The following is a 14,996-nucleotide window of genomic DNA, read 5'->3' as shown; positions in this document are numbered from 1 at the left end:
ACCTCACTGCCAAACTACCACAGTTAATGGTGCTGAACCGTTTTCGCGAAGAAACAGCAGTACATCGTTTTTTTTTACCTAAATAGGTATGAATTCATTGACATCAGCAACGGATGATATACGTCGGCAGATTAGACCCCATGTCCTCAGAATCTGTGCCTAGGATCCACATAACGGCCCATACCAGAGCCTGGTGCATGTGACCCTTACGCTCCAGTGACGTGCCATAACTGGAACATTGTCAAACACGAATCATCCCTTAAAATTCGTGAAAGACTTCACGCACGCACTTTTATCAGAGCTCATGCAATTGACGATCGATGTGAGACTTTCGACAGTATCCAGGATGTTGGTGTTATATCGCGGGGACCTTTTTAGGGACCTCATACTTTACGGAATGGCCTTTGTACTACGCGGGTGCAAAATACACCCCCGCGTTTTTAGCTGGTCTTAAAGGACTAAAATGTCATCTCCTGCATACTCCGGAGCGATAGCGTCCACTCTATCACCAAAGTCTGAGAGGTTCCTCAACAGTTCTTCCATTATTTTCTCGATAACAATGTTGGACGTGAATGCAGAAAGTGGACTTCTTTGTCGTGCATCACTTTTTGCTGGAAAGCATTGGTAGATCTGCTCGTACACACACGCACATTCAGAAGCACGGTGTGAAGAATTAAGCCAGCTCGTTCAACACGTTCGGAAATATCTGAAGTTACTGTTGTTAATGAATAAACAGACACTACAGCTGAGGACGGCTCTGAGTGGAAAAAAACATCTGTCCTGTTCGTTTGATCAATCGAGAAACGAATGTATAAAAACCTCTTCCCTAAACAAACTGCTTTTATCTGGCTGAGGTGCACACATCTTACCGTCACTGCGAGGCCAGCCAGGCAGTGATGCTCTCGCTTGGTTGAGTAACAGAACACCGACCTCAGTATGTACAGTTGCAACGGCCTCTAAATCGTCTGAATAGAGCAGCTTGGTTGCAGTATTTGTGTTGTACAGTCGTGTTTCTGACTGACAGCATCTGTCAACAAGGAGGAAGTTCGTCGTACAAGCGAGAGTCTCTTTCTCTCCCGATAGTTTTGGTGTGAAGAATTAAGCCAGCTCGTTCAACACGTTCGGAAATATCTGAAGTTGCTGTTGTTAATGAATAAACAGACGCTACAGCTGAGGACGGCTCTGAGTGAAAAAAACATCCGTCCTGTTCGCTTGATCAATCGACAAACGAATGTATAAAAACCTCTTCCCTAAACAAACTGCTTTTATTCGCTTCAAATCCTCCATACTCAGCTAGTTACTGGTCAATGGTCGTCCGCAACAGATGACTCATCTGCCTTTGACTCCGTTACTACGGGTTTCTATAATTTTACTACTTAATACAAACTCGGGCAGTCTTCGAAGTGGAAACAGTGCCTCGACATGAGTGAATGGTCTTCAAAACATCTTACATTTTGCGTGGACACAAAAACACCCTCATCACCAATAAATCATCGTTCATTAGTACAAACACAGCGCAACAGATAGTACGACTGATTCTAATTCATGTTCGGACAATGGGATTTTGGGCCCATTTTTTTCGAGTTTTTGCCAAATTCTCTTTGCATATAGTGTGATTTGTTCACCACATAAGAAGCAGTTTAGTATATTCTTCATGGCGTTTAAAGATATCTTTTCTACTTCAAGAATACTTATCACACTCTCCTCTCATTTATTCGATCGGACTCATTGACTGCGTCGAAAAACGAAAGCGGTACACATAGTTCTGATGTTTTTCACAAAACTTACTTGGCACTTGACCTATTTGATACTAATTGCATCACCATGGTTTAGCAGCTTGTGTTCGCTCAAGATTTGTGTGTCTCTGGAGTCTCTAAGCCTTGTGTCCATGCGGTCGATGTCTTTTGGGGTCGAGAGCACGTAGATTCCACTCCACTGGGAAGACCCAGCGCGTCAGAAGCTGATAACCGTTCGCATTTTCAAACAGCGAAAGGTACGAATGACCCACTCTGTCTTCCTAAGATAAGCAGTCCCATGGTTCTTCTCATTGATATATCGGCCCTTTTTTATATACCAAGTTTTTAACCCTTGCAGACGTGTAAACTGTGATGGACTTTAGTTCACTGGTCTTTATTCAGAGAAAAATCATAGTGAGCTATAGACAGTTGCTGGGTATTTCTCTAAGCATTATTTTGGAATTATTGAGGATAGACTCTACCTTTGACGTAGGTCGCACGTCATGGACGGCGTTCTGTCTGTGGTTAATTCAATGGGGACGAAGTTGCCACCGGAATGCCAGCAAATACATTTTGTCTTGTTGAAAGAATACGCATACATAGGTAACTTTAGTACCTCTTTTTATGCGCGCAATATTTCCTTTCTTGATCACTTTATACCACCTTGATGCCTTAAAAATACCTACTTTCTACCACTCCTCAGCAACACACCCCGGTTCAGTCGAACAAGTGAAGAACACCTCCGAATATTCCAAAATCAACGGACATACAACAACAGATAAGGAGTGCTCTAACCCTTCAGCCATTGACGGTGATGATGTGAGCGAGGTTTCTGACCCCAGAGAACTCCCGCCTCACCTGCCTCCCTTCTGTTGGTCTGCCGAACAGGTACTCGTGTGGCTGTCTGAGTACGCCTGCCTTCCTAGTGGATGTTTGGAAGCTGCAAAGCAATGTCATTTAGACGGCAAACAGTTGACAACTTTATCCGAAATCGAAGCGACGAAGTTTCTGCGTCTGACGTAAGTCTCTAACGCAGTGATGATTTGGTTAAAATATATTTTGTTACCTCGTATTCGTTTGGTATCTATCACCTTCGAATATATTCTTAACTTTGCTAAGGTAATCACTTGGATCTCCAGGTTGGGAAAGAAACTTGTCCGCCGAAGGACTGAGTAAATTCTGCTATGTTGATTTGATACAGCATGGTATATGCCACGAATAAGCAGTTTAACTCAACTCGGAGTGTTATTCCGTGACTCGGGCGGTAAGGCTTTGAGTGGGTTCATTCGCTTAGAAAAGGGGCTAAATGTATGTGTTTCTGGGACTCTACAGAATGTAGAAAAGCTTCCTTAATCTTCATGACAAAGATAACCTGGCAACGATGCCTAAAGACGGGGGTGCAGCTAAGTACGAACTACCGCACTAAGAGCGTACTTTTGTCTTAAATTGTAAGAGTCGTACCTGAGTGCGTCTATCAAAGCCAGAAAGAGTTCTGGTGCGAACCACTGTTTTTATATTGTCCTTCATTCCATTCAGATGATATTTCTTAAAAAAGCAACATTTACGTGTCTTCTTAAGGAATGGGGTTGTTCTTGAGGGGGAAATCTTTCCATGGGAGTATTTTTCTGGAGATGGAAAATAGTGAATGCAATGTCACAACCCCCTATATTACTTGAAGTCTTTCGTTTTCAGTTGTTTGTATTCCTTTCTTCTAGTCAGTTTAGTTTTCCCATCATCCCATGGTTGAGTATGAAAGATCACATGTCTTCATTTCGTTTCATTTTCGGATCTGCCTTAGGCCGTGTAAAATATTTAAAAAGAAATAGAATGGCATTGCCCCCTTGGCTGTTGCTTATTCCTAACAAACAAGGAGGGACAACAATCCTTCAATGTATGTATCACGTCCACCACTGTTCCCTCGGCGAATCGGCCACGAGACGTGAATGTTGGTTTTACTTCCTTCTGTCACAAAAATCAATCTGTCTAGTTACAGGACGAGGCATATGTGAACAAGGTTGGCAAGAACTCAGAAGCATGACACATGTTCGAAGAAGGATTCAAGGATATCAGACTAAAAGTTATGTTCACAAGCTGGTGATTTTTAGCTAAACTGTGCCTGTTTAACTGAAGGCGAGTAGTGTGAGTGCTCGATTACACAAAAGAGTGGTGGGCGATTGGTCATGGTCAGCATATGTCATGCCAACGTGATCCTGTGTTTCGAGTGACTGCCTGACGCATTGAATCTCACTGTTTATTTATGTGATAAATAGCTGTTCGGTCCATGTAGGTTCTAGGGTGGCTTCAGGTCAACTAACAAAAAGTGTGGATGGCAGAACGACAGACTACTGGAGTTGGATAGCTTAAAATATACAGCCCAGTCGATGGGATAAGACTTCAATCATGTGCGACTGGTTGCTTGGCATTAGGAAAGTCCTAAATTGACACAATTTACACCAGCGGTAAAACTATCTGACCATGTTGGTCTGTTCGCCGAGCTTGGCAGTTGGATTGCAAACAGATCGTCACCAATCGAGGTGACATCGTCAGTGATGATGCCACCTCGGTTGGTGATGAAACGTTTGCAATCCAACTGCCAAGCTCGGCGAACAGACCAACAACCAACAACCCGAGCTACCTACATTTCACAACAGTGCTAATATCTAACTATGGTCGGTGGGTCTCTTACTCATACAGTTCATTGGAATCTTTTTTGGTCATATCGTTATTTTTCAACTGCCTACTACTTTCTCCTGGTCATGGAGTTTTACCAGTGAATGTTAGTGCTAGCTTGCTAGTGAGGACAGCTTCAACAAGCGAAACCAAGTCGTTAGAAGAGCTGGAACCTAGTGATGTTGTGTGCCAGTTTTTTCTAATACCCCCATCGTGCTGTTGTTTTGATGATAATCGTATGGCGACATCCAGACTCCTGCTGTTTTTCGAACTTGTACTCTGATGGATTTCATCTGTAGTCAACATTAGATAAATAGACAGAGTGATTGGAGCATTCCATACAGTCTCATCATTACCCATCGATTCAAACTATCCATCCCAGAATTAGTCGGCTAATACAGGAGAATCTTCTAAAAACCGTTGTCACACAAACCTTTTACGTAGGGCTGCATATCACTAGTTTAAGTGGCCAAAATTTGGGTGTAAAGACCCTAGTTGCTGCTGAGAATCCAGACCTTTATTCAGCCTTGTAAACTCTTATTCTTCGTATTTCTCATTACCTGTCTGGCTTATACTCGGTAATTGGGTACAGAGTAGCCTGTGGGCCTGCAGCTATGCCACACATGTCGTGTGGGTTCATTAGCATACGGGGTTTGCTTCACAGACATCCTGTGTATGAATTGGATGTCGCATTACTTTAACTGTTGGTATTCTGACCGCCATGAAATGACCTCTGTGATTTATGTAGCAACGTTTGGAAACTAATTAACAGTTCTTAGAAAGACAAGCTTATTCTCCACGGGATTTCTACATAGCTCGTTTATCGTCTCTCAGCAGTCATTTTTACGCAAGAAACTGTCAAGTCCTTATGGCTAGGTTAGGTGACGAATATGACGTAGATGAAATCTCTCCAACCAGCTTTACCTCTTTTTCCTGGTCCCATAGTCTTCTCGGACTTTTCTCCGAGTTCCGAGGTTTCACATTCTGGATGGCAAGGTCTCAAAAATCTTTCCACGTAGGAACCTATACAGTCTGCCCCTTGAAATCGAGAAATTGACCTTAGAAAGTGAATCGAACCCCATGTTAATTCATAGACCTTTTGTGAAGCTCGTTTTTGTCAGTTGTAGCCTCGTTGTACATAAATAGCAATCTAAGTCTGATCTGGAAGATAGAGTAACCATTTAAAAAAATACATTTTTGGGGAGTAAATCTACTCAAAACGCCTGCAGAATGTTCCGGGTGCATACACTCACATGTTATTGGTACACGTGAGGAACCACACTGTCTGTAAACGTTTATTTTTCACTTACATTCAAGATAGCCATACGGGTATTTTTCTTATGCATTTGATTAACACACACAAGGTACCTACTTTTAACTCTCCGACAAAGGTTTCTCTTTTGAATGTCGAATCACCCGTTGATAGTGCATCACGCCGTTCAAGACTGTGCTATCCCATATTGCACAACTTATCATTGTCAAGGCGGTATACCATAGGCAACCTATCTTGGAGGTGTCCTTATTAACAGCGTAGATGCACGCGACCTCATGCCGTGCAGAAAATGCTCTTACATACCCTTCGAGTTCGTAGCCTCTGTTTGAGTAAGTACTCTGTTAAAAAGAGTATTCCTTTAACCAAGCGAACTCGCCTCCGCCTTTGCGGGACAGTGATTCATTAAGATACTTCTATTTTTTCAGGACATGTCAAGTTGAAAGATTGAGTAAGGTAGCTGATAAATTATCATACTCTCTGCAAATTTTCCTGATGTCCCGTAATCAAGTGTCTAACTACATTTTAGAATCAACAGTTCCGTTTGTCTTGATGCACACTAAAAAATATATTCGATGTATCCAGTCGACAGAGTTGAGTGAATAACACTTGGCCAGGCATCTTCCCGTCTCTACTTGCACTAATGGAATTCTGATGTCCTTTTACCAACACATGTGATCTTTTTTGTGCACGCCCTTATTCGCATTGGAAACAATCGCCGCTCCTAGAACTGATATCAAAATAACAGAACAAGCTGTGATCGATATTCAATCTGAGTGCCAACATGGATAACCAAACAACTGTTTTTTAGATGGTGCCTTGGATCACCATAGATATCGTTCCTTATTTGCGTCACACACCCTTCGGGAATGCGGAATTTCGATTTCTGAATCTGTTCGGTTGAAGAAACAAGATAATCCTTGGCTTACCAAACAAGAAATTGCTTCACGTTTTCGGTTACCACTTTTTTTATCAGGAAATGTAGCAGTGATGACATAAAGAAGACAAATGATGTGTCTCAAAAACAACCATTTCCCCATAAACCAAATCCCCTTGTCCCACCCGTCAATGAAAAATTAGCTCGATTTTACAAGAATACTCTTCAATGGATCGATAGACCTGGCACTATCTGGACGGCGTGACCAACAATATGGTTGCAACCGATAATGGTCATGATTTGACAGAATGCCGTCCTATTATCGTGTTTTTCAGTAGTTTTTGTTTTTGCAACCAGATTATATATTCTTTCCGCCACCCGGATGGATTTTTATGTTCCGTGCATAATTTTGTCTGTGTATGAATAGATACCAACGGCTTCGTCCAATTACGTGACGTATTCCATCGTGGGAATGTGATTTTGTATATTTTGATGGGAAAGAGGGCGTAAATCCAAGCTTCTGTGATAGCCAGTGTTTGGATTCTAGTAGAGGCTTCTTTCTTGGAATAGAAATTAATGGTATCTTTGATTGTGCTCTACCTTTTCGTCCACTGCACAAGTCGACGACATAAGAGTTGTGAAACGCCTCCCTTCCTGTTTGAGCAGTTCAGCGCAGTTACTTATACGTAGCAGTCCTTTTACTTGCGCTGGTTGTTTAAATAAAGCAAGGTTGTTTCTTCTGTCAGTCCACAGCTCTTCACAACTAAAGTTATATACTACTAATGTGCTGAAATACAAGTGCCTCTGCCTCTTTTTTGTTGTAGACTAACTACAAAGGTTTCGTCAGACATTAGGGATAGTACAAACGATACTGATTCAGGTGGAAACATGGCAATGCTTGGTGAGCACAATATAACCGAAGTGTTAACTCGTGTACAGTGTGCCACGTACAACAGTCGGACTAAGTAAATCCTTCTCAGGTAACGTCACGTGTTACAAACGTTGCCGCATCATCGCTCGATGAGCCTCAATTCACATCAGTATCAACTCAACGGAGGAACATAGATTATAAAGAGAACTACTTCTCCCCCACTTGAAACAACTTACAAGGACGATGAAAACTTCTAGACAACCCAGCGTCATTTTATGGGGATCTTCTTGTAGATATGGTCTCCAAATTCCTATCAAGCACATTTTGTACTTGGACTTCTGGTTGGACTGTGTACAGATAAACGCTTGTATGCAAACTGATCTGATGTTAAACAGGGACCCACCGGAATCCTAATTTGCGAATGCGTGTTTTGTTACACATTCGTCTAATTTGCCGCTCATATGCGTACATTCAATTGAGTATGCGGTTTTCACTGTCTCAATTTGCGGATGTCCGTTTGTGCGCTCAAGGAACTGCTTCTGTTTCGATGAACACTCGTTTTTCAAGAGCTTTAAATACGTTGCACATGTTTCTGTAAGTCCTAAATGGGCATTGAGGTTGGTTTCGAAATTATGTTCACAACGTCTACCAACAGCTTCGATACTTCGCCAATCAGTTTAGTTTGTATCTGTTGAATGCCCCGTTTCCTGTCATACCCTCATGCATATAACAATGAAGTATGTGAACGCTAACGATCTTGTGCGTATGTGTGATCACGAACAAAGCGTATTCTAAAGAGTAAAGTTGATCACTGAGTCGTGACCGCAAAAAATTGTATCAAAATGGGAATCGCTACACTGGACATAAAAAAACGGTATACTTATGCGCATCGAATGAACGAAAAAATGACAGTCCTTCATTAAATGCAGAAAGGTAATTTTTTCGGCGTTTTGATGGTGATCAACAACTGCACTCGTAAGTCCATCTTCATATCTCATTGTATTGTTTTCTGCGCTAGAGCAGTAATTATTCCGGACAACTTGTAGTAAAACCACCATGCTCATTCAGTAGCATATACTTAGTGCGTTCAACTCTTTGATCTCAGAGGATCAAATGACGCATAAGTTATCGTCGAAGTCGATACGGATAACTTTGAGATCACTAACCACCCGAAGGGTTTTTATTTAACGGTTTGGGACAAATTAACTAGAGACCAGTTCGGATTGCCAGCTTCGTCAGTCATACATTCTACAGCAGTCTAAGCGCCAGAAGTGAGAAATACGAAACCACCTTCCAATGAATCATCTGTTGGACAGCCGTCGCCAGTCTTGCGCTTGCAGGCATCACTGCGATGTAGGTGTCCGTCTCCGGCGCTATTCCTGCTTCATCCTGATGCTTTCACATATTCATTCAATTTCTGGCCTTGACTGGCTAGTGAGCAGTTAACTCCATTCAGAGATATTTGTCTTTTCACCTGGCTGTCCCATTCGTTAATGTTTTTCAGATGACTAATGTAGTGACTGTCTCCAAATAGTGTTTTTCAAATTTATTGACACCTAAGAGCAAACCACTCGAAACAATTGTCGTAATACACGCAAAAGTGAAAATGCTCTGTTGGTCTGTAAGTAAGTCAGTGAGCAGACTTTTTGGCCAAAGTTCGAGCCCAGAAGCTTGTCCTACCACATTTGAAATTTTTTTGGTTGGTGGAACATCAGATAGATTTGCTCATATCAGACAAGCTGGTACCAGAATTGTCACTGTACAATACTATTCGTTTCAGCTGCAAGTTGAAGAGAGTAGCTGGGTGAACACACAGATAACAGCTGCAAATATGACCGATAGGTCTCCACAAAGGAGACTACTCACAAGGTTGCTGAAAACTCTCCGACAGCCCACGACCAGTTTTGTCCTTCTTGAGGTATATCGAGAGATCCATTTGAGTCTGCCGTGAAAACCAAATTGATTTGCAAATGAGTGTATTTATCGAAAACAGTCTAATTTGGGTTCAAGTAGAACATAAGGTTGACGGAAACTGGAGGACTGCGCCTACCGGATGAGCCCCAAGAAGGGCGAAACCGGTCGTGGACTGTCAGAAACCTTGTGAGTAGTTCTTTTTTCGTGAAAATATACTGCGATATCTCAAATATCGTGCCAACCAAATCATGAGGCGGCCTGTGTGCAGCACATTCAGTTGTAGAATATCATAAACGAGAGCTTCAGTTGAGTCTCTCGTGAAAACCAAATTGATTTGCAAATGAGTGTATTTGTCGTTACCGGTAGGTGTTTTCTCAAGGGTCTAGGCCTAATCCTTGGTTGCTGAAAAACAAAATTATCATCTCTGGTCTCACGCTTCCATGATTTCCCAGTACAAATAGCAGATGAAGTTTGACAGATGCGACGACGGTACTTGTCATTTTGTTCCGCAGCGTATTTGATAATGAAAATCGTAGAGCTACGCTGACCCACTGGCAGGTGGATGCCGGACGTGTGGTTGCGATCATTTACGGAGATACTGCCATACTATAAAAACCGCTCCTTTACCCTACTTGTATAGTTTTATTTTTCTGAATGACTGACATAAAACCTAATCACGCAACCGCAACATTTAGTCCATTCGTTTAAAATGAGTCCGGTGCCTGTTATTTTGTCTTGTGTACACTCCAATCAAACCCCGTTAACACCCAAAAGATCCAAATCTGACCTATCTCCGTCCTTTGTCACGTCTCCAATCTTATTTTTTCCATCCACATTTCCGTTTGAGGTTTTTTAAAATGAAATGAAGCATGGGGTCTATGTGTTTGCCTTCGATTCCAGTGTGGGATACTCACTTCCCCGGAACAAAAATCGCATTTTGCTACATAGCGGAAACAGTGCCGTATGAGCATGCCTAGAGTATGCTTCCGGCAAACTGACCGTCACTCCTGAACTTGTGGACAGCCGTTGACAATCGTGTCCCAATTTTTTGTGAGCTGGTGCTGACCTAGCAAAAACTACAGACGAGCATAAAATGATCTCGTGTTGTTTGTTGACGAATTAGATGGGTGTAGCGAGCTTGTTAACGTATTGTTTGCACAGCAATTGCGAAGCAGAAAACCCTCAAAATCTTCGCAACATTTAATTTTTTGTGTCTGGCTAAAACTGTGCCCACTAGGCAGGACCCGATTTAGGTAGGCGCCCAGATAGCAAAAACTCTAACGAGAGCTAGGTTACCCAGTTAGTATATCACGGTATTTCGACCACTTGTGGGAGGTTTTGTTTCGGTTGGGGTTTATTAAGCATTCAAACTCCCCGACGAGTTGAAATAGTTGGTCTTCAATCCAGTGGCGAGATTGCATATCATTCGGTTTTATGTGTATGGGCAGCTGGCTTTCGTCAGTTTATCTGGTTCTGAATTCACTAAACTGATGAATTTACAGTAGACAGCACTACCTCTTCACTACATATACGCCTATCAACTGGGCGTAGTCAGTTTTTCACTCTGAAGACTCCTATGATTTTCATATTCTCAGCATTGTCGCATTGTTCAGTCTTATCTCTGAGTGCTAACATGACTAAACTAGCTTGCCGGTAAACGCCTTTGATCGGTTCGTTTCACCAGCCGTTTTCTTGACATAGAGCTGAAACAAATCCACCTGCTAGCTTATTAGCGGTAGATGTTGCTGAGCATCCGGGCTACTGCTGACATCTCCCTCCTTTCCGTTTCATATATTTGTTCTTCTCCCCCTCTTCCTCACATTGCTAGCGATATCTTCGTAGGTCTCTTTTTCACGGACGAACAGATCGCTTCACCGGAGTTAGTACAATTCGGCCAACACACCCATAGACATCTTAACATCATCCTTCAATTTGATAGTGATGCATCACTATTCATATCAGGAGCTGTTGTCATTCACAATACCACAGTACACACTGTGGACCTAGGTTGAATATAAGAGGACATTACTCTAGGATAATAAGCGTTCCGTAAAACACAGTACACACTGTGGACTTAGGTTGAATATAAGAGGACATTACTCTAGAATGTGAGGTCAAGTCAAAGTATGCTGGGAAAAGAGATATTCCTTTCTGAAATTTCCAGATAACGCCCACTTTATGTCCAACCCTGCAGAGTGTATTAGACACGTGTGCTCAGTCTTCCTGTCTTCTTATTTGTTATGGACCGTTGAGGATTATTCACTGACATACAGCTTCTTAAGTGATCTAGATGTCAGTTGCTTGGACGATGAGTTAGCCGTGACCTACGGGATATACCACGTAAAGAAATCTTGGGTTTTCCAGTAATGGATCGAAAATAGACATATCTAATGGGCGATGTAATTATGTCATCGATAAACGATTTTAAGTTTGACCTGTCAGCCAGTATTTATATAGTATGCTGGACACGGGGTAAACTCGTATTGTCTAAGATGTATCTGGACCGGTTAAGATCCACAATTTACATGGGATCGATCTTCGTCGATCTTCGTCCGATGATCTTAATACCTGTGCTTCGAGTAAGTGGATACAGATCAACACTCGCCGTAGCCAAACGTTACTTTATGTTCGGGTGATTTATTACGAGCAAACATACCGAATTCACAGCACGTTCAGAAAATGTTAATCAGTACGAAATGTGAATCATCTTTCAGCAGGACGGATATACCAGCTGAGAGGAATGGGGATTCTTTTATGCTGAAGAGTGAACAATAGTCACCTTTGTTCCCACACAAAGGCTTTCTCATTATTTGATGCATGTCTGGGTCACGCAGAGCGCCTACTCACTCTGCTGAGTCAATATCCGAAATTGTGGCCAATGGAGAGAGCGAGGCGCTGTTGTTGTTGTCTCTAATACAGTCGGTCTCAGTCGAATACCCACTGTCGAGCCGTTTTCTTTTTGAGCTTTACGTGACAACTGAACAGTGGATAGCTGGCCGAAGTGTAGATAAAAGTTGACTAGCGTAAAAATGAAAAGATTAGCTTGTCCAACATCCAGTGAGATTCACCTAGTGGTGAAAAAACAAACAATTAATTCAAACCGTTTGACTAGATTTGTAGGGCTGAGGTGCAGTTCAGTACCACTCATGGGGTCGATAACAATTCTGGATAGCCCGCTATCACTTTCGCCCTTCTTTCATCCGTTAAGTAGACCTAATTTTCGAATTTCCACTAAGTATATTTCCTTATTCCCTCACTAACTTATCTAATCAAGAGTGCATTCGGAGTGAATGACTTTAGCTCGAAATGTCGAAGTATTATCCTCGGAAAGTAAGCATATCAGAATCTTGCTTTTAAAATAACGACAAATTGTATCAACTTGGAATTTCATTATTGGAACTATTCGATTGAACGTGGTGTTTTTTCAGGTTATACAACTTATCCGATTTAAAGCTGCGGGCACCAGTATATATAAAAGCAGTTTCCAAATAGGGTTGGTATTATGAGGACAAAGTGGAAAGGTGCTTTTGAGATCAGTTGAATTTCTGTTCACATCAGTCACTATTCGGTCCCAGCACGGTTTCTCGGGTAACTCTATAGACAAGCCGGACTTCACCAAACTCCGATTTCGCTCTTGTTAAGAAATGTCGGTAATGCGTTTTTTCGAGCGTGCTGTTTACGTTATCTGGGCACCTGTCATGCAAGGCGGGGAGTTTACCCGCATTTCACTAGTGTACGCGTGCAAATTCCAAATGGTCTGGACGGGTGAAGAAAATATCTTTCGAGTGGTGCAGTTAGTTGGCTCAACAACTGGAGTGACGACTCAGGTCACTGGTACTCGTTGTGTCGGCCGAATGACACCCGTTTGGACACGAATTATTGCATCTGACCAGGTAAATATGTTCACGTACAACTTATGCGGCTGGTTATTTCGTAACCTTGCTGCTGAGCTCGGATAGCAGCTAAAGTCAGTTCCAATGCTTCCGCGCTTTGTGTGAACTAACCGGATTAAAATTGTCGCGGTAGAAAAACTGTTCTAGTAAGAGGGATAAAAATAGGAAACGGCAAGGAACAAGCTTGGAAAACCAAAGCAATGGAGAGAGTGGTTTGCCAACACATGAAGCGAACCGATGGCAACTGAACGATCCTGATACTTGTTAGGAACAAGATAAGTGAAGACAGTTCGGGTACCTGCTGTCTCACACACGAAGGGATGGAGAGAGTTCGTTGGTTACTAGATAAAATGATTAAAGTATAGCACTTGAAAAGTTAGACCTACCTAGAAAGGGTACCGTAATCTGCTGGTCACTGCGTGAGAAATAACTGTACGATCTGGCATTTATTGTACACAAGTTTGTTCCAGTGACAACTGATAAGAACGTACAAAATGATCTCATATCATTACGTGTATCACAGAATACCAGGATACAGGGAAGTTCAGCAGAAACTGAACAGCCGTGCGTAGTGATGTTACAATTCACACTGAACGTCCTTGCTAAACTATGCAGTTCATTCTGACTCTTCTTCACAGAATTTTTTTTGGCCAGTGTGATCTTCAACACACTGAGTTTCATTTCCCTGGACACTTGCATGAGGACACCCTAATGAAACCGTACCCATATAGTCCTTAATAATTTTGCGCAGGCCAATTGAAATTCCGATGTGAAAGCCAGGTTGCTCCGCTAAAACAGAATCTTAGTCGCGTATTTTTTGCCGGTTTGTTTGTGTTTCCTTCTCCTGTTGATTCGCATACTCTGGTTTTTCTTGCAACATGGAGGTGCCCCGTTGATGCAGTACAAACTTTTGTGCTTCCCAACGAGATCTGCCCACCCCGAACAGCAAAGTCCTTTCCAACTACTACAACTGTGGTTATCAAGGAGACGGCATAAAGCAACCTACAGTTGATGCACTTGACGCACAAGTTCACGCATATATGATGACACCATAACGACTTTTGTTCAAAAGTTAAATTTATGGGCTATTCTTAAGTTACTGACGCATATTTAGCACTACTAGTTTTACTTGTTAGAAGGATTTCCAATCGGCTTGTCCCGACCACCTGAACAAGAGATCTCAGCCCGAGCTATTCGCGATTGTTGTTAAAGAAGATGCTTCGCTTTTGTTCTCAAACTTTACTGTAAGGGGCTACTCAGACACAAACTTAAGGATAACAAGCGTAGATATATTTTGTTTCCATGTGCATGCGCAATAGCGATATTCCGTTCCGGATGTTCTTATGTATTCATCGTATCGTCATTGACAAATGTACATCATTGATGATTACTGGTGTGCAAGCCAGCTGCCAAGCTCGGCGGACAGATCAAAAGTCACCTGATCAACAACCAATAAACTCACCCGAGCTACCAATACTTCATCACATTACCACCATTGATGATTACTATTACGGACGGACACGTGCGTGAACAGATACTGGGATGATATCACGAACGTTTCTGCCTAGTGTTCACATACCCACTCTGAAGATTATTACCGTTGTTGAGGGAGCTTCTGTCTCCGGTTATTTTACTCCACTTTATCTAATAGCAATAAGTATTGCCCGCTTGATTATCAGAGATTTCGAGGTGGGTGAATACAGCCTGATGCTTTTCGCGCTTTATAACGAGGTTTCCACTGCCAAATCTCTTTTCTCTTTCTTGA

The 14,996-nt window shown here is 42.2% G+C and overlaps 2 protein-coding genes across 2 annotated transcripts in view; one reads left to right on the top strand and one right to left on the bottom strand.

The window, feature by feature from the left end:
- Window positions 1–14,996, top strand: part of T265_01347 (hypothetical protein) — a gene marked incomplete at both ends in the record, with an annotated part of 149,553 nt that overhangs the window by 37,047 nt on the left and 97,510 nt on the right. The window contains one exon of the mRNA XM_009165353.1: window positions 2,440–2,755. Coding sequence (XP_009163617.1) covers window positions 2,440–2,755 — 316 coding nt within the window. The remainder of the gene's footprint in view (window positions 1–2,439; window positions 2,756–14,996) is intronic.
- Window positions 1–14,996, bottom strand: part of T265_01346 (hypothetical protein) — a gene marked incomplete at both ends in the record, with an annotated part of 55,572 nt that overhangs the window by 12,666 nt on the left and 27,910 nt on the right. The gene's annotated exons all lie outside the window — the stretch shown is intronic.

This window comes from Opisthorchis viverrini (assembly GCF_000715545.1).
Source record: "Opisthorchis viverrini unplaced genomic scaffold opera_v5_14, whole genome shotgun sequence".
NCBI classification, from domain to species: domain Eukaryota; kingdom Metazoa; phylum Platyhelminthes; class Trematoda; order Opisthorchiida; family Opisthorchiidae; genus Opisthorchis; species Opisthorchis viverrini.
This window is presented reverse-complemented; position numbering and strand designations above follow the sequence as displayed.